This window comes from Erigeron canadensis, chromosome 7 (genome assembly GCF_010389155.1).
Source record: "Erigeron canadensis isolate Cc75 chromosome 7, C_canadensis_v1, whole genome shotgun sequence".
Classification (NCBI taxonomy): domain Eukaryota; kingdom Viridiplantae; phylum Streptophyta; class Magnoliopsida; order Asterales; family Asteraceae; genus Erigeron; species Erigeron canadensis.
The window spans coordinates 5,590,236-5,611,205 of record NC_057767.1 but is presented as its reverse complement, the minus strand read 5'-3'; the positions used below and the strand labels follow the sequence as shown (position 1 = coordinate 5,611,205).

General features: G+C 32.4%; 1 protein-coding gene and 3 non-coding genes across 4 annotated transcripts; 3 read left to right on the top strand and 1 right to left on the bottom strand.

Annotated features, from left to right (window-relative positions):
- Positions 1–868: 868 nt before the first annotated feature.
- TRNAL-UAG lies at positions 869–948 on the top strand. Its single transcript has one exon. It is a non-coding gene; the product is annotated as a tRNA-Leu (tRNA).
- Positions 949–2,954: 2,006 nt separating this feature from the next.
- TRNAL-UAG lies at positions 2,955–3,034 on the top strand. Its single transcript has one exon. It is a non-coding gene; the product is annotated as a tRNA-Leu (tRNA).
- Positions 3,035–7,714: 4,680 nt separating this feature from the next.
- TRNAL-UAG lies at positions 7,715–7,794 on the top strand. The gene has a single exon. It is a non-coding gene; the product is annotated as a tRNA-Leu (tRNA).
- Positions 7,795–18,216: 10,422 nt separating this feature from the next.
- On the bottom strand, positions 18,217–19,542 carry LOC122608823. Its single transcript, XM_043781904.1, has one exon. It carries the CDS (start codon positions 19,540–19,542, stop codon positions 18,217–18,219), a length of 1,326 nt encoding a protein of 441 aa, XP_043637839.1.
- Between the last annotated feature and the right edge of the window lie 1,428 nt (positions 19,543–20,970).

Sequence of the window (20,970 nt, the reverse complement as noted above, 5' to 3'; positions counted from 1 at the left end):
GGGTAATTTTAGGTGGCAAGATGGATGGGTTGGATAGTGGGCGAAAACAAGGTCAGGTTGAAACTTGAAAGGGATTGTTTTAGTACAGGTCAAAACGTCTCATTTTAGTGTGGATTGAACTGGCCTGCACACTTTTTATCCTTTTTGCGTTATAAAAAAAGTGTTCATTAAGATTTTGAAAACTTACAATCCGATGGACCTGTTTGACCCATCCTTTTTAGCTAAGATTTTTGATTGAGCCCATTTCATCATTTACTGACTTCTATTGATCGTTAGAACTTAGAAGGTTATTCTTTTTTTAAAATCATATTTGTTAACGTGATAGGCAGTTTAAAGAGCTACAAGCCTATAATGGAAGATGAGTATAGTTCTTGGAAATTGCTATGCTCCGTGATGGTACTGTTTTTGTAACGAGTCCAAAATGGGTTGCAATCGACTTAAAAGGCTTTGTCATGTTTCCTTAGAAGTTATCTTTTAATAAGTTATTTCCGACGAATGCTTTTGAGACTCAACATAACACTGTACAAATGAGTTGATATTTATCACCTCTCACAATGCAGAATCACAAACTCTTTTGAAGCTATCATAGTGCTCGAACTCACAAGTTGTAGGTTGATGGGTCGTCGTCACGCATACCACATGAGTCAAAGCTCAAGGACGAAAGAGTATGATATGAATGAAAACTAGAAGTTGAAGTTGCAAGACATTCGGCATCTAAGTATTAAACTCGTAGACTTAATATCTTCTGGTACGTGATAATAGCATGACAATCCTTCAAATGAGGTCCACTAAGATCCATGATGTCACTAATTAAACTTTGAGAAAGTAATTAAGGTATGAAAAGAAACTAATCTAAAAATAAGCAAAAGACAGTTTGGCCGAGTGGTCTAAGGCGCCAGATTTAGGCTCTGGTCCGAAAGGGCGTGGGTTCAAATCCCACAGCTGTCAATTTTCTTTTTATTTTTTGATTTTTCATATATGAGTGTATAATAACTATAATAAGATTAGGAGTTTAGGACTTTAAGAGTGAGCATGTGATATACTTTGTATCCATCCTTGTTTTACGATGGTAAGTGATTAAACAAAAAACAATTAAGCACCACAAACAGAAGGGAAATCGTTTTTATTAAATGCATATTTAAAAATTCTTTTACTTTACAAACACTTAAGTTGAACATGTTTGAAGATGAATACTTTGCAAGATTTTTTATGTTTACGTTTAAAGAAATATACACATAGAGAGAGAAAGAGAGAGAACTAGTTCACAGAAGTGTTATGAAATTGTGTATTAAACAACCACCCATTGACCCGAGAAGTACATCTATTCGGTATTCACGTAGCCTCTTGATGATTTTATTTGTCTACTCACATCTTTTTACTTACATATAGATATTCACGTGGTTTTATATAGTTAAAGTGGAACATCACATTTTTACTTCTTTCTTGTTGTTTTTGAAATTTTACTTTTTGGTTTTCTTGTTTATTATTGCTCGTCTATATCTTGGTAAAAAAGTAATTTCATTTAAAAGTAATGCTATTGAGGGTGTATGTTTCTTTTTATTTAAAGTTTTGTTAGTAACATCTTTGTTATTATTTTTTGACAGTAACACTTTTTTTTTTTTTTTTCATTTAATAGTTAAGAGCTTTATATTAAAAGTTCTATATGGTATATATGGCATGTGAAATCTTTTGTATCCTTCTTCTACGAAGATGATGCTAAGTGATTAAAAAAGATACATACACCAAACGCTGTTGGTTTTTTTGCCGGGTTACTTTTAGGTGGCAAGATGGATGGGTTTGATAGTGGGCGAAAACAAGGTCAGGTTGAAACTTGAAAGGGAATGTTTTAGTACAGGTCAAAACGTCTCATTTTAGTATGGATTGGACTGGTCTGCACACTTATTTTTATCCTTTTTGGCGTTATAAAAAAAGTGTTCATTAAGATTTTGGAAACTTACAATCCGATGGACCTGTTTGACCCATCCTTTTTAGCTAAGATTATTGATTGGGTCCATTTCATCGTTTACTGACTTCCATTGATCGTTATTTTAATCATACTGACTTCCATTGGTCGTTTACAAAAACTGCCAAGCTCAGTGATGGCACTGTTTTTGTAACGAGTCCAAAATGGGTTGCAATCGACTTAAAAGGCTTTTGTAATGGTTCCTTTGAAGCTATCATTTAATAAGGGCTTTTGATAGTAACATAACAGTGTACAGAATAAGTAAATGAGTTGATATTTATCACCTCTCACAATGCAGAATCACGAACTCCTGTTCCACCATTACCTGCTTCCTGTGCAAGCCTCGAGGGACATCCTGGGACCGGACCCCTCATTTACTGCTGCTGGTCAAGTAAACCAGATAAGTGGTGTGGGCTTTGATGAAACAGTCAAGTGTTGGAAGGATATGAAGATCAGTTGACAAAGGTACCAACCTGGCGATTATTGCAGTTCGTTTGGGGTGCCATAAAACATAAGAAATTCTTAGCTACATCAATCAAAGTTGATCTTGGTGATTCATTAGTTGATATTCAACTATATTAAATTTCAGCTTCTATAGTCGATAATTTTGTTTTCAAGTTTAAAAAAAAAAAAAAACATGCTTCTTATAATGCAAAAGAAACTTCTAAAGTTCTAAGCTGGTTTGGAATAACAGCAGGTGATTAAATATCTCAAATTACAAAGTGTCCATCATAGTTTTAGGTTGATGAGTCGTCTGTCACACATACCACATGAATCAAAGCTCGAGGACGAAAGAGTTCGATACGAATGAGAACTAGAAGTTGATGTTGCGATACATTTGGCATCAAACGCGTAAACTTAATATCTTCTGGTTAGGTGTTAATAGCACGATAATCCTTCAAATGAGGTCCCGAAAATCTATGATGTCTCTAATTAAACTTTGAAAAAGTAATTAAGTTATGACTAGAAACTAATCTCAGAATAAGCCAAAGACAGTTTGGCCGAGTGGTCTAAGGCGCCAGATTTAGGCTCTGGTCCGAAAGGGCGTGGGTTCAAATCCCACAGCTGTCAATTTTTTATTTTATTTTTTAACTATAATATAATTAGGACTTAGGACTTTAAGAGTGGACATGTGATGTATTTTGTATCCATCTTAAACAAAAAAACAAGCACCACAAATGGAAGGGAAGTATTTTTTTTATAAAATGTATATTTTAAAATTTTTATATTTTACAAACACTTAAGTTTGAAGATCAATACGAGATAAATACTTTGCAAGAATTTTTATGTTTGTGTTTAAAGAAATACACATACACAAAGAGAGAACTAGTTCATAAAAGTGTTATGAAACTATGTATTAAACAATCAGCTATTAACTTAAAAGGTACATCTATTCCGTATTCACGTGGTTTCTTAATGTTTTTATTTATGTACTCGCATCTTTTTACTTACATACTAAAAGGATATACCCGCGCGATGCGATAGTGGTGGCGATGCAATGGCGGCGACGATGGCACTAATGAATGTAATGGCGGTAGCGGTGGCAACGGTGTTGGCGGCGGCGATTGGTGGTGGTGGTAGCGGCGGCGACGACAAGTAGTGTAAATTATATATTGTTTAATGTGGTTTTGATGAATTATGGAATATTGAAACCTAAAATTCAACAAAATAAGATTTGCTTATAATATAATATAGATGTAGATGGATAATTAGATTAGGGTTCGACCGTAGATTTATGTCGGTGGAAATTGCTAGGGGTATTTTGGGTACATTTAATGGATGAATGAGAAGAATGTGAATTTGTAGGGGTAATTTAGGTATTTCAAAATCTTAATTAAGTAAGAAGGGGAATTGAGTTTGTTATATAAGGTATTATAGAATATATATTCACGTGGTTTTATATAGCTAAAGTGAGACATCACATTAATACTTCTTTCGTGTTGTTTCTTAAATTTACTTTTGGTTTTCGTGTTCATTATTACTTATCTACATCCTGATAAAAGTATCCCGGAGTGTATGTGTTACCAAGCACTTGTATTTTTTCATGACTAACTCCTGAATGGCACACAATTTTATTTTCGTCTGCCAATCCACTTGTAATTAATCAATGTCCCAAACTTGAAATTCCTAGCACAAGTATGCTCCCCTTCCATTGTCCTAATCTGAAAAGTCCTCTCTGTAGCCATCTAAGTTACATAAACTCTGGGATACTTTTACCAGGATGTAGACAAGTAATAATGAACACGAAAACCAAAAAGAAAAATTAAAGAAACAACAAGAAAGAAGTAAAAATGTGATGTCTCACTTTAGCTATATAAAACCACGTTAATATCTATTTATAATTACACGATTCGTTCATTTAGTAGGCATACTTCCATAAAACGTTCAAAATTTTTGATGCATACATATAATAGTAAAAAATGAGAAGTTACATACACTAACAGATACTTAACCCTAAGTGTGTATTCTCGAGATTTTTTTTATAAGGAAAAGAAAGGAAAGGATGGATAATTTTTCTTTTTTTGTATTCTTGAGTTTTTTTTCAAAAGAAAAGAAAGAGATTGATGAGATAATATGAGTGCTTTGGTGTCCAAAGTTTTCTGGCCATTTTTGGCAGATTTGGAAGGAAAACTACTCATTATTGTATGTAATTACCAATTTATCCATCAAAGCCCAACTAAGGAGGGATGTTATTGTAAAATTATACATCTTTTTTCTTTTCTTTTCCTTTCTCATGAACTTAAAAATATAATCTACTCTATATTCTCTTTTATTTTCTTTCATTTTCTCTTCAACTCAAATGCTTTTTTTATATATAGTTTTTTTTTCCTATTTTTTTTGCTCTCCTATCCTTAATTTCCTTTCTTTTCTTCTAATTTAAACTCAAGAATACATGCAGTGTAAATGTAAAGTTATTAAGGGTGTATGTTTCTTTTTATTTAAAGTTTTGATAGTAACATCTTAGTTATTTTTTTATTGTAATTTTTTTTTAATTTTTCATTTAATAGTTAAGAGCTTATATTAAAAATTCTATATGGTATATATGGCATGTGAAATATCCATGCTTCTCTTACGATGATAAGTGATTAAACAAAATTTATACACCAAAAATAGAAGAGAATTTTTTTTTTTATTAAAGATGTTTTTATTATAAATACAAGATAGTTAAAAAATTGTAATAGATAAACTTTGATCTTATTATCGAATTTAATAAAACTTTGAAAATAACAATCATTTGAAAGATTCAAAACATCAATACATATTGAATTTTTGAAACTTTTAGTTACTATGCAATGAGCAAATAATAATAAAAGAATCATACTGATGATGATGCGAGTCAAAAATATGTGAGAGAAAATAATATATCTAAAAAGAATTGAATTGAAAATTAAAAAAGAAAAAGAAAATTAATGGTTAATTTAAAAAGAAAAATATTTTTTGTACTATGATATCATCTTTTTATAAAACAAGGTATATGAAATATTTCTAGCTTGCCACATCATCTTTTTTCTAAAAATATCTTTTGAAAACAATCATCTTTTATTTATAACTAGGTATTTTACCTGCGCGATGCGCGTGACTGTTTAAATTTTCCACACGCCGTTTAAATTATGGTGAAAGAAATTTTAAAAAATTATAATCTAGATATAAACATTAATGTCATTAAAGAAATTGCAACAAGTTAATCTAGATATAAACATTAATGATGGTTAAAAAGTATTTTGTGTTAAATTATATATTATTCCTTGGCCTTTGTAGTTATTAATACAACCATTTTATTTAGTGGAGAATTATATACTAAGTATGAAATATCTGGTATGATGTCATATGAGTATTAGACTAATGATGGTTTTAATTTGGTTATTTTTGTGAACATCTATCAAGTCACATTTTAAACATTACCTCTATAGGAATTATTCATTTTGAGAAATATTTTTATAAAAAAACGTGAAAACCAATTTGTACGACAAATTTCATTCAGTTATTAAAATAATAAAATTTCACCTAATTCATCTAACAAATCGTACATCGTTAGACAAAAACAAAATATGGGTATTGTTAAAATTTCGTCATATTTCAATAAAGATGGAACTTGATATACATAAATATAAGATAATTATTGACAAAGATAAATATGGAGATGACACATAAAATATAGTGACAAATATGATCTATTTAATTATTTTCTTAATCTTATCATTTAATTTAATAAAATATCATAAACATATAGTTAAAAAGATTTACTATATGATTTTTTAAAAACATGTTTTATTATCTCATGAATTTTAAATATTTGAATACATTAATTGGTAATGAATATTTTTAATTATGTCGTGTAAACAGATGTAAAATGTTTACATGGAATAGCAAATCACTAACTATCACTTGGGAAATCTCTTAGCAAAAGCTAGATGCGGTTTTTAAAGAAAATATAGTATAATTGTACAAAATCTATATAAGGGGAAAAAATATTTACCAAAATAATATTTAACATTTAATAAAATCCTAAGTTTTTTATTTTACTTCATATTTTTCTCTATATATATATTTAGAAATTTATAGTTAAAATATTGTAAAGAATATATAAGGATGCCATGTAGGATTTAATCATATGTGACAATGCTATAAGTTAGCTTTAACTTGCAGATGCTATAGAATCGTTCGGATTCGTAATGTTTTAATAATTATATAGATATAAAAATAAAAATATTAAAAAATTTTTATCTTTTACATACACTTATTTTTTAAATTGTATCGATAGGTCGTAATAAATGGGTTGAGAATGTGAACCTAAACCCTTTAGTCGTGTCAATCCATTTATAACCTAAATCCATTAATTTAGCGTCAACCCAAACCCGTTTATTTCGCGTGGTAAACATACTATCGTTTTTTGGGTTGTGTCATGTCAGAATTTGCTATAACATACTGATCTACAAGGAAACGAGAAAACCAAGCTTTATATATGCTCCAATGAACGACAAACAATAATCTCAACGACAAAGTTGATCAGTAACTTGTGATTCTTTAATGATTGTTACACTTATAACTTCGGAAAACTATCTTTGCAATATTCAAACTGCTCCGAACTTTTTTTTAATGGTTTATATGTACATGAATGCCAACACAAAACGAAATTCTATAAACCAATGTAGTCATGTAATATAATTATAAGGTCAAACTATTGTTTTTTGAATAGTGATCTCAGACGATTTAAAGAAATATAGGTATTAAAAGTATATACTCGTTTCATCAAAGTATTTTCCATTTCCATCATTGGATCAATGATTCAATAAAGAACTGATCCTTATACTACAATCTTAATTATGCTATAATAATGTATAAGTAAAGTGTTTAAAACTTAGAGAGAATTGATTGTCAAACATGTATTTGAACCACTTTATACTAGCATTATTAAAACCAAAGATTATGTTACTACTAAATTATATACTCTTAGAAACATCACCTTAACAAAAGTTGAAAAACATTGTTATAAATCAGTTGGTTATCTTGACTCAACAACTTTCTTGAGTTCTAATGTCTCAAGTCTAAAATTAGTAACTTAATATTATTTATTGGAGATTAAATAAAAAAAAGTTGCCCTAATTTTCTAATTAGCTTATTATTTTAAATCTCTTTGGATTAGTTTAGACACTACCAATTAATTTGAGGGGTAGCAATCTCTTTATTATTGTTTTTTAAAGAGTAATATAAACGAGTAAATAATATCTAATAGAACAAATCAAAACAAAAGACAGTTTGGCCGAGTGGTCTAAGGCGCCAGATTTAGGCTTTGGTCCGAAAGGGCGTAGGTTCAAATCCCACAGCTGTCACCTTGCCCTTTTTTTTTTGCTTTTTTCCTCTTACTGTGTACGTATCTTTTTGCACATACATAAAAGTATAAAAATTAAGTTTTACGATAAGAAGTGATTTGCATATTCTAAAACTTAGTCATAAAATTACATATATTCTCACTGGGTAGGGTTAATGTGAGAACCACAAATATGGAGAGAATCGTGAGAACCACTACTTTTCATCCCTCTTTCTTCTTTTTTGTGTAGTTTTTTATTTTTTTAATTTTTATTTTTCATTTTTTGAAACTTTTTTTTGTTTTTAATTTTCTTTTAACAAAAACGCATTCCAAAAAAAAAAATTAAAATAAATAAATAATTTTTTGTAAAAAATCATATGAGTTACGTGTTAAGAAAACGTATGGATACGGTACGGGCACTGCCCTACATCCGTTCTAAAGGGGTTGTCACCGAACGCATATGAGAATGGTATGGATTTGAGGGGCAGCGATCCAAGAGATGGTGACGGTTGTTACGGTACAGGCGTAGCCCTTAAAGCCCTTATAGATGATTTTTCAATGGTTCTCACGGTTATCAGCATATATGTTGGTTCTCACTTGATCCCTTCACTATTCTCACTTACATATATATAGGGGTGAGTCAGATTAGGACTCCTTATTTTAGAAATTGTTAGTGACTCGATCTAGACCGTCCATTTTCATCAGATCTAATCACAACTGATCATCTCCGGCGACATCTCCAGCCATATTCATCTCTGGCGACATCTCCGGCGAGACTTACACATGTGTAAGTACAACTTACACATGTGTAAGTTGAATAAAAATTATGATTCTGAATGGGCTTCGCCCTTAAGGATATTCATAAACCAAAGCTGGTGGGGGTGATAGGTCATTAAGGGTGATAGGTCATAGTGTGATAGGTCATAGAGGATGATAGGTCATAGGGGGTGACAGGTGATAGGTGATTAACCTAAAAAAAATTGTACTTAAAACATGTGTAAGTTACTTACACATGTGTAAGTCTCGCCGGAGAGGATCGCCGTCGCCGGAGGATCATGGTGGTGGTTGGAGATGATCATGGTGGTGGTGGTGGTGGTCAGAGATGATGGTGATGGTGGCCGGAGAAGGAGGTAGAAGGAGACCCTTACAGTCCCTAAAATAAAGAGTCCCTAATTTAACTTTTCCATATATATATATATATATATATTTAGAATACTACTCGTAGTTTTGTATGCATACATATAATTCCCTTAAAACAAGTTTTAGGGATATATGTAATTAATATATATATTAAAAACAAAGTTATGGAAATGCGTGTAAAGAATAGTAACGGACCATTTTATTTCTTTGGGCCCAGTTTTATTTTCTTTAGGACCGTTTTATTTTCTTTAGGACCCATCTTATATTTTTAATTTTGGGCTTGACAAATTATGTTTTGATATCCTAAATTACTTCCAATTTGTTTTCAAAAGATCACTTATTTTAATTGCATATTATTATTTTTTAAGTTTTTAACATTTTTAAAATTATCTCATCTTAGTACAAGTGAACTATTACATAGTATATATACACATAACAGTAGTGTAACACCCCAAGATTTTAAGGTAAAAGAAATTAACCCATTTTCATAATTTTGACATTAAATTAATTTCATAGTATTTTATTTTTAGATATGGAGTTAATTTAGTTGGAACTTTAACGGATAGCGGGTATTATGTTACCAAGAAATTGGATGGGGCGTGGCATCCCCATAATGTGCCAGCCACATCCATTCCTCATTACTCATACTTCCATTAACCTTCTTCTTCACCTCTCCATGCATCTCCTTCATTTCCTTATTCAAAATCAAAGTTAATTCCTTCAAGCTAAGGATAGAAACCATAATATTAATCATCACCATCAATCTTTGTCAAGAAATTGAAAAGTTATGGTTTGTGGTGGAGAGTGGTGGCGGCCAAATTTCAAAGAGAAAAGAGGGGAAGAAGAATTTCCAACCTAATTCTTGAATTAACTTATTGTTTGTTGAGGTATTGATTCTCCCCTAATTAGTTTTCATCTTTCTTTTGAATTAGGGTTCATGGAGTGAACCAATTTGGGGTTTTTTGATAGAATGTAAATTATGGTTAAGTTATCCCAATTCCTTAGATAACCTAGTTTGTCATTGAGTTGTGTTGAGTTTGTTTATGAAATTGATAAGTACATATGATAATTTTTAAGTTCATAAGAAAAGATGAGTTTTTGCTAGTGAGTGAAATGTGGATGAAATTGGTAGGTTGAACTACCTAATGTAGTTGAAGATGAAAGTAAATGGGACTTAATGACAAATGGGTTGGGTTTGGGTTTAGAAAGGCTAGTCTTTGGATATGACTAGGTTGAGCTAGTCAAGTTGTGAATGTAAGCTTATGCACTTTTATGTCATGATCATAGGTTGAAGCTTGTTTATGCAAAAATCGTTTTAGCGTTATTGTTCAAATTGTGGAGGAGGTGGGTATATTTGCATACCTTCATGTATACGTTGGGTCAATCGACCACATTATGTTGAAGTTTGTTTATCCATGTGTGGTGATTGATTTGGCATAGGCCCATATGGGGCATAGATATGAGGCCTAAGAACCTCTGGGGCCTAAGAACCCCGATAGTTGATCTAGTGAGGCCTAAGAACCTCCGGATCCTAAGAACCCCGATAGTCGATCATGTTTATGTTGTTTAGCTTATATGGATCCATATATGTGTTGTTAGTGTGCAAGGTGAACATGTGATTGTGACATGAAGATGTCATGGGTTACATGTAAAAGTCCTTCTACTTTGCCCTCTTTCGTATTCGTAAATGTATGCAAGTATATTCACTAAGCCTTTGCTTATATTTTAGTTGTTGATGTTTTCTTATAGGCGGTTCCGGAAGAAGGAACTAGTTAATTTATTAGGAGCTCGAAGTTAAAGTCCTTTTTGGAAGATTTTGGAGGTAGAAGGTTTGACCATACTTGAAAGTATGGTGTTTTATTTTGGTAGATACTTAGATATCCCACCTCTTCATGGCTCTTGATGTATTGTCTTCTTTGGTAACTTGGTTTTGGTTTATTTCTGTAAATACGGTTTTAAGTGTGTCATTTCGACCTTGTAAAACTTAATTGGTATAGTTGACAAGAAAAGTGTCAACTTGGGTAATGACCCATTTAATGGTATTCATGAAATCGAAACAAGTTGATTTTGTAAATATGTTAATGGGTCTATGATGTTCTTTGGCAATTTCTGAAATGTGTTTTATGAAGTTTAAATTGAAATGTGGAGGTTGTAAGTTTGATCAAGTATTGATACGAGTTTTGGTTTGCTGAACTGGTGTCCACGGCTAAAAAGTGTTGTTCCTCCCACTGCGGCGCAGTGGGGCAGTGGCGCAGTGGGGTTAAAAAAAATGTGTCGTGTTTTCGATTTATCGAGTCCAGTTCTTTCAATTAGGGTGTATGTTTTGGATATATACACCTAACCATCTCCGAAAAATTTGATTGCTATACTTATTAGTTTCAATGTTATTTCGGTTGATGTTTTATTATTATGGATAATTTTTTTTTCACTTTCTATTTTCAATTATTTAAGAAATTAGCTTTAATTATGTTTTTATTATTAATTTGTTTTTTTATTTTAAATATTCAACTTTCATACTTATTATCTTTTAGAATTTACATAATATATTAATTTGTTATAAAATTATATCGTAGATTTTTTCTAATTTATAATTGCTTACCCATTAAAAAATCAATATCAACTCAGGTTTTGAATAAAAGCATGTAATAATTTTTACATAGTACGAAACACAATAAATATAATGTCTCCCGGGGCATCGCTCGGGTAACGTATCTTGTTATATATATTTGGTGAGTATACCTGCAAATGCCCCTTAATTATTAGATTTATGTATTTTTATTGATAAATTTATACATTTTCTAAACCATATATGGATATCATATATTCGGTGAAGTTAACCAAGAACTCGACACCTTGAACATTGCTGTTTCTTCACTTTGCATCAAAAGGGGGAAAAAATGGTAACATATTGTGAAAATAACAGGCATTACGAACTTTGAACAAAATTGTCAATCCAAAAGGCGAAAATGAACTAAACAAGAATTTCCATATCTATATCTATTCTACACTATATTATAAGGCAGAAAATTGTAAGTTTCAATATTTACTTTCCAAAATGTCCCTTATATATTATATATTTACCTAAAATAACTATATTACCCTTTCTCTCTCCTCAAATCTCAACCAATTATTTTTTTTTCTCTCCTCCATAAATCATTTATTCCCTCAATTCATTCAAAATCTTTTATCTCAAAAACCGTACATCGATAAATCATAAAAATTATATGAGTGTTCTTAAAATTTCATGCTCTTTCATTAGAGATGTCATTCGATATACTTTCGACGAATTTTTAAATCTAAGGGCGGAGCCCGTACGGCTAAGGCATTTGGCTATCACACTCTATGACCTATCATCTTCCTATCACCTCACCAACTCACCAGCGCAACGCGCGGTACTTACTCTCATATATATTAAAGGTAATTTTCGGACTTGATATTTCCCTGATTTATGTATCTAAAATGTTTATCGCTATTGCAAACTTACATACGATCATTGAATCATTGATCAACCGATCTTCTAACTTTATAAAATGTAGAAGTTTTTAGAACCAATATTCAGAGCATACTCATTATATAGAATCTGTACGAGAATAACTTATATATGTAATATATGTTCATCATACAATAATATATTGAATATACATCATATTAAGTATTATATATTAATATTAGATAGTAATATTCATCTTCGATTTCCCTTTCATGATTCGAAAGTGACAAGAACAAGGCTCCAAATCATTTAATTTTTAATTTGCAAAAATAACCACGTAAGTAATATTATATTACCAACGCGAGCCAATTAAATAGTTAAACTAAAAAAATAAAGCCACAAATATTCCTTCTTCTTTCTTAATGAGTTAATTCTGTTGTCTGCCGCTTTTCATTCCTAAAAGTTTGTATCATTAGAACTTTCGATTAGAAGTCCTTTTTTAGCCAAATATTATTTACTTAGAATTTAGAATGAATGTACAACAAATAGTTATAGCGAAAGTTACATATAAATACTCAGAAAAATTAAGTTTTCTTTTTTTATATAAATATATTTTCTTTTTCTTTATCTATACTATATTATATTGAAAATATATTTTCACTTAACACCCTTTAAAATACTTTCATATACACTATCTTCTTAACATTAATGATTAAATTACACTACTACAAAGCTGGGAAATTCCGACGGAAAATTCTGTCGGAAAACCGTCGCTAATCAGCTTTACCGACAGATTTCCGACGGAAAATAGACGTCGGAAAAACATGTGTGGGTAACTAGTTTCCGACGGAAGCTTTCTGTCGGGAAATATTTCCGACTGATATTCCGTCGGGCGTTTGTCGGCGTATGATTTTAATAGTTCTTAAAAAATCCGTCGGAAAATAAAAATTACTGACAAATTTACCGACAGAAATTGCCGACAAAATTGCTGACAGATCTTTCCCCGACAAAATTGCCGACAGATGTTTCCCGACAAAATCTCCGACAGAATTGTTTCCGACATTATTTCCGACATATTTTGTAAAACGTTTCCGACAGACTATTTGTAGCTTTCCGACAGAAAATAGGATGTATAAAGTCTGTCAGAAAAATGTAGCTCATTTTCCAATTTTTTAAAATCTTTATATTCCCTGTAGTTTTATAAACCAAAACCAACCTGAATAAATAAAATAGCATAACAGACACGCCCAAATTGCATTTCACATATCAAGATACAAAAATCGCCAATTGTAACTTGTTCAAAATACAATGGGATCCAAATCCAAAAGATTTCTTAGTTCCAAAAATACATAAGGCTAGATTATATTCATACTAACTTGTGGCACCTTGGCTTTGCCCAAATCCAAAAGATATCTAAGTTCCAAAATTAAAGGAGGCTAGATTATATATTTTTGGCACCTTGGCTTTGCATAAACTGTGTAAAAACTTTCATCTGATCTTGCAAGCTTGACATCGTTACTTCTCTTTCTTTTTCTCGTTCTTGCAACTCGGCGACCTTGATTGTCAATTCTGCTGATTTCTTTTCAGCTTCCTCGGCTACTGTCTTCTGCCTTTTTAATTCTTCTTTTAAACTTTCAACCTGTGTAAAATTGAGGATATACATAAATAGACTAATCAGCAAAGCCAAGGTATTTCTAGTTGATTTGTAGCAACAAGCACCAGCAAGCAACAACAAGTAATGTTTCTGTTTGGTTTGTAGCAATAACAACAGCAAGCAAAAAAGAGAAACAAACTATGGATAGGTTTGTATCATTGGAGTTAATATATCACAAAGTAATGTTTTTGTTTGGTTTTTAACAACACCAACAAAAACATAGCAAGCACAGATACAGAAAAGATCAGGAACACAACAAGCAGCGACAGCATCACAAACACTACAAAAATAGCAAGCCGCAACAGCAAGAAGCAAAACACAGCAACAACAGGAAACAACAACAACAAGCAGAACACCTCATCTTTATAGACTAACTTTGAATTACCAAGCACTAAACTTAAATCACACAAGCATTTACTAGAGCAATGTAAACAACAAATAACTAACCTCTTCAACGTGACTTCCATACTGACTACAATTCTTCAATGACACTCCAGCCATAGCCAAGATATCCTTGGTCGCCCCAAATAAGTTTCCCTTTTTCAACCCCCCACATGCCTTCTCCCAAAGATTTAGAACAATTTCACTAGGGTGCTCATCATTATCAGACCCAAATTCCTCCACCAAAAGTCGATTATACTCGGCCTATAGTATTTAGAAACACAAATTAACCAACTAAATGTTATAGCTTATTTAAGACTACTATTTAAAAGAGAGATTACCAAAACGTTCTTAGCTTTCGGATTGGTAAACTCTTGTGGGTCAGACGGGTCTCTCTTTCTCTTTGTGAAAAACTTTTCATAGACTTTTATGAAAGAAACTGGACCACCCTTTTCTTTTTCCTACAAGAATTGTAATCAAGTTTATAAAAAAAATAGATAAATTGAATAGGAGAAAAAGAAAATTTTAAATAGAATATAAGTTACCATAAACAGTTGGGTATGGATCATACTGCGTGAACCGCCAGAATGACCACCCACTTTCCCATCTACTAACGTAGCCCTGTTAACCTTGTTCTTAGTTGAATTGCGTTGCCATCGTTCTGTATTCCAGCAAGTATCAATCATGGCAGCCCAATTTGGTTCATCAATCCATTCTGGATGATATGGCTTTAGCACACTCCAATCATTCCCGACAATCACACTATTCTCTCTAGCTAACCTGAAAGCATCCTCCCGAGAATCCCTCATGACATCACGGTATCGCCTTTTCAAAAGAAGATCCCAATTTGCCTTAACTTTAGTATGATGTTCTGGAGCCCATTCAAACTTTGACTGCAATAAAAACACCGTGTTTTAGATGAATAATTTAACCCAATATCCAACCTAATCAGACCTGTCAAATGTGGCACCTGAAGACACACACACACACACACACACAATCCTATATATATACATACTAGCTAATCAACCCGGACATTTAAAAACAAAATTCACAAATACATACATTAAAATAATAATTATGTTATATGTCGTGACTAAACGGGTTCAAATATATCAAACAAGAAAGTAAATGGCACAACTTCTACTTTGTCAAATTACAAATAAAACTAAGTGATGACCAAAGTCTTTAAAAAAAACCTTGTTATTAGAAGAGCAAGTTGTATACTGTTAAAAAGAAAGAGCAAAGGAAGACATCCTGTCCCCGAAACCACAATATAACTAACCATCGTTATATACCTCAAAACTAAGCATATATTTTTATGATTCTACCTGCTACTAATAAAGCACACAGCAAACATGACAGAAAATAACACATCTTCAAACCTTCAAACAACAACCATATTCACATGTCTGACCATATCACACATTCACATATCATATATGAAATTAAAAAGATCAGATAAACACAATTTTAACAGCAACCATGTTGACATGTGTGAGCTGATAACACACGAAGACAGAATGGTGAACAACAAAGCACGAGTTTTATGATAAATGGTGAGCTTTCCAAAAGAACAGAATGGTTCTTTACACCTAGGTATATATGGTCTTATATATCGTATTTATTTTTGTAGGATTTACAAAACTATTCATTTAAGTTATTATAATAACACAGCTTAAGAGGTTTTATCTATAAAATATACATTAACCTGAAAACGTTCCCACATCAGGTCTTTGTTGCGTTTTGGAACCTTCCTCCAGGTCGGCCAGTTCCCATCAAACATCCCAATCAAAATCTCACGAATTACGCTAGAAACACCTTGTACATGGAACCTACAAAGTTCGAGACAATGCAATACAATGAATATTTTTTAACAGCATAATGGATATTAATAACTATGTCAAACGATTAGACATACACATTCCCAACTGGGATGAGAAAGGTCTTGTGTAATGAACGAGCGGCCATGTCTTGTGTTGTGTTCGACCCATGAGTTTCTCGTTCTGATGATTCACTAGTGTACTCATGAGCATTAGAAGAGGTATTGGGAACGGAGTCCACAAGTCTGTCATCCATTGGTGATGACATGGACTGATGCTCAGGTGTAGGTGTAGGTGTACGTGTAGGTGTACTGTTGCTATCGTGAGTAGTAGTATTACTCCCTCGACCTCTAACAAAATTCCTTTTCCTACCATTTCCGCCTCCACGACCCATAATTCTGCAAAAACATTTAAATAACTAATTAGTAAACATATAATCAACGAGATCAATAAACAAAATTGATTGTTGTAAATTTAGTACGTATACTATAATCAGTAACACAGATCAATAAATAGAAATCATATACCTACTCAACAAACAAAGAAACCCACATAATATAACTACTCATCTGATGAATGATCAGATAAATCAAGATCATCATCACAATCCTCATCTGAGTCACCATATATATCTTGAAACTCTTCTTCCTCGTCACTAGATTCCATAGTACCCTCGGCGTCACCATTATCGTTAGCTTGTGCAATCTCCTCTGGTACCACTCCTCTGTTAACAAGACAAACTGGTTCATTTATATCAAAGTGAGATGCACATGGTATTCTTTCATTTTCTTGGAAAAAAGGTTCCTCGTCTACGTTATCATCGTCACACACTTCATTGGCAGATTCTGTAACTTCATATACGCTTTTTGGCTTTGTCTTGACAACAGCCCACCACTCTTTCAAGTCCTTTGTCATTGAAGGATAAGGTGCATAGTATACTTGTTGTGCTTGTGATGCTAGGATAAACGGGTCGTTAAGGCTTCCCTTCTTATTGTATTTGACATCAACCATACTATGTTTGCTTATGATCCTTACCCCTTGAGCAGGATGAAACCAATCACATTTAAACAAGACAACCATGCAACGATCATCTTTTCCACCATGGTATTCAACCTCTAAGACTTCAACTAACTGTCCATAGTAATCACATTCTGATTCGTCATAAACAGATCCCTTCACACATACACTACTATTTTCAGTAACCCGTCCAGCTCCATATTTCTTTGTGTGAAACTTATACCCATTAACAAAGTATCCTTGATGTGAAAGAACATAACGAAGTGGTCCTCTTGCAAGATTCTTCAAATTTTGATTGATATCAGGCTCACTTTGCAAGTGATTATGAAACCACTTTGCAAAACCTTCGTCTCTAGCTCTGTCAAGTGTTGCATCATCAATACAAGGATTCTCATTTATAATGGCTTCATTGAACATCCTCACGAAAGGAAACACCTCTGGACAATTAAGCAAGATATAAGTATGAGCCTTGTGTTTTTCATCCCCAATCAATGCTCTCTTTATTCCCCCATTTTTGAATAGTCTTCGAGATGCAACTTTAAATATGCTTAATCGATTATCGATCTTCGAAGAACAAGGAACATCAGGGGCATAATTCCTCGGCTCACGATTCAATCGGGTTTCTACTGTTGGATCAAAATATAGGGAGCAATGAGTAGAAAGTTCTTTGACAAGATACGACTCAACAATACTCCCCTCAACTCTTGCGTGATTTCTCACTGTTCTCTTCAATGACCCCAATTTCCTCTCATATAAATACATCCATCTATATTGCACCGGACCACCAAGAATAGCTTCTCGTGCTAAATGTATTACCAGGTGCTCCATTGAGTCAAAGAATCCAGGAGGAAAAATTCTTTCCAACTTGCAGATTGTGATTACAATACTTTTTTCCAAATCTTGCAAGTCACTAATGTGGAGAACCTTTGAGCATATTGCACGAAAGAATGTACACAACTCGGTTATTGCATCCCATATTGGATTTGGTATCATCCCTCTTCATGCAATCGGAAGCAAGCGTTGCATAAATACATGACAGTCATGACTTTTAAAACTATAGAAGGTAGAATCTGTAATGTTTACACATCCTCCTATATTTGAAGCATACCCATCGGGGAACTTAACATTCTTCAACCATTCACATACCTTTTTTACTTGTGGTTTGGTTAAAGAGTAAGCTGCTTTTGGTTTCGTAAGTTTATTGTTGACATTAAAAAGATGCAACACCGCTCTATCACAATATAATTCAACATCCTTCCTCGACTTCACATTGTCTTTGGATTTTGAAGTATCCATGACAATGTGAAACAGATTCTCAAAGACGTTCTTTTCTATATGCATGACATCAAGGTTGTGACGGATTAACAAAGTTCGCCAATATGGCAGCTCCCAAAAGATGCTTCTTTTCACCCAATTATGAGTTTGCCCGAAACCATTGAGTTTTTTGTTCTTTGGATTGTAAGGAACACCTTCATAAACAGTTGGAATTTGACTTACTTGCTCCCAAATCTGATCACCAGTCAACTGTAATGGAGGGCCATATGAGATTGTTGTTCCAGCCAAAAATCTATTCACATCACAACGGAATGGGTGATTTTGAGGCAAAGATCTTCGATGGCAATCAAACCAACTTGGTTTACCTCCATTATGTAACTGAAATGAGCTACTATCCCCCATGCAATGTGGACAAGCTAACCTTCCGTGCGTGCTCCAACCCGACAACATTGCATATGCAGGGAAGTCGCTAACTGTCCACAAAAGGATAGCTCTCAATATAAAATTATTTTTGCGATACTTGTCATATGTTTCAACACCATCTTCATACAACATTTTCAGTTCATCAATTAATGGTTGTAGAAACACATCTAAGTTTTGACCCGGGCTTTTTCTTCCTGGAATAACCAAGCTTAGGTTAACATAATCATCTTTCAAGCACATCCATGAAGGCAGATTATAGATTGTAAGAAACACGGGCCATAATGAATAAGGATTTGATGATTGGTTATTTGGAGTAAAACCATCCGTACATAACCCAGGGCGAACATTCCGGATCTCACTCGAAAATGAAGGATGAGTCGAATCAAAATGCTTCCAAGCTTCACCATCACTTGGATGTACCATTTTACCGTCTTCTTTGGGATGATCATGGTGCCAAGTCATGTCTTTTGCCGTCTTCTTTGACATATACATTCTTTGAAGTCTAGGAGTAATCGGGAAGTACCGCAATACCAAATTTGGAATTTTACTACGCCCATTACTCTTGTAACGAGATAACCCACATACTTCACAATTAATCAGCTCCTTCTTATCTTTATAGTATAACATGCAATGGTTTTTGCAAGCGTCAATCTTTTGAACAGGGAGACTAAGTTAACAAACCTGGAATTAGGTCAAGAAGAAGCAACGAATCTGAAAAGGAAAAACGAATAAATTAGTTCTCGATTTGGGGATTTATCTATATGTAGTGATATAAATCTGATAAGAAGAGAAGGAAAAACGAACATATAAATCGCCAGTCCCCAATCGCCTTTTGATTGAGACCTAAAAAACTGTAATGAAAAAAAGGGGGGCGGAAGATAAGTAGTAATATTAGGGTTAGATTTACTTAGATTTTATCAAAGTATATAAATTATGAATGTGGAAAATTATCTAAAAGTCAAGTTTGGAGGAATGGTTTGACATCATATTTTTTAACCAACTAGTAGTGAGTTCGAATCTCACTAGTGATTTTTTTTATTTGTTATTTTTATTCATTTTTTTATTTTATATAATAGTTATTATATACATATACGTATATATTTTTTAGCAAGATATCTATACCATCTAATAAAACAAACCATCATTTTTTATCTTACACTTTTTCTTTAAAACCAAAAATACTTTTATCCTTTATTCAATAATTTAAACATCTCCTTTTAATGTAACTATAAGACCTTTAATGAAATAATTTACAAAATAGATCCTCCAACACTTAAAATAACTACAGTACCACATTTTTTTTGAACAGTTAGTCGGTAATCGACATCAGGGAACACCTCACCGTATAATGGTGAAGCCCTACACGTGCTCTAGACTACGAGATGTAGACATAAGCCGTTACAGGTGATTCAGGGAAAAAACCTACACACTTGTCACTCCTAAGATAGTTTAAATTTAAAATTTAAAATTATAAATTTAATATAGAAGTAAGTTACAATGGCTTTTATTAATTTATCAAGTTTTTGAAGAAAATCATAATTTTAGGATGATGATCAAATGCATTATTTTCTACTATATCTCTATATATTAAAAGAGAATAATTTAGTACATACATATGATTGGTCTTTAATCAAACTATTTTTTTTTAAGTTTTAAAGTGAATAATTAAACTTTTTTTTTTCAGTGTACAAAATAAACATTATATCAATTTATAAATGAGATATTTGAGTTTTTGTCACCAATAGTCTTGTGTCGATCAAGAGGTGCTTCTGATGTTTTGTTCATTGTTGTTGATATAAAAGTTTAAACAGGGTGACCTTTTACCCAAAGATATTTGAGTTATTTATTTATTTATTCATCGAATGGTATGTTTTTCAAATAAAAGCCATAAAACGGTTTAAAGTGAATAATTAATCTTTATATAATAATAAATAAGATCAAATCAATATTGATTTGGAATAAGGTTTTTGGTTGGCTAATTCCTTTAAATGTCAAGTACATGTAGTATTCATGATTAATATCTAATTAATAAACTGAAAAGTTAAGTTTGTGACT

Coding starts and splice junctions, on each gene's coding strand:
- LOC122608823 (XM_043781904.1), bottom strand. CDS start 19,542: ATGTTATACTATAAAGATAAGAAGGAGCTGATTAATTGTGAAGTATGT.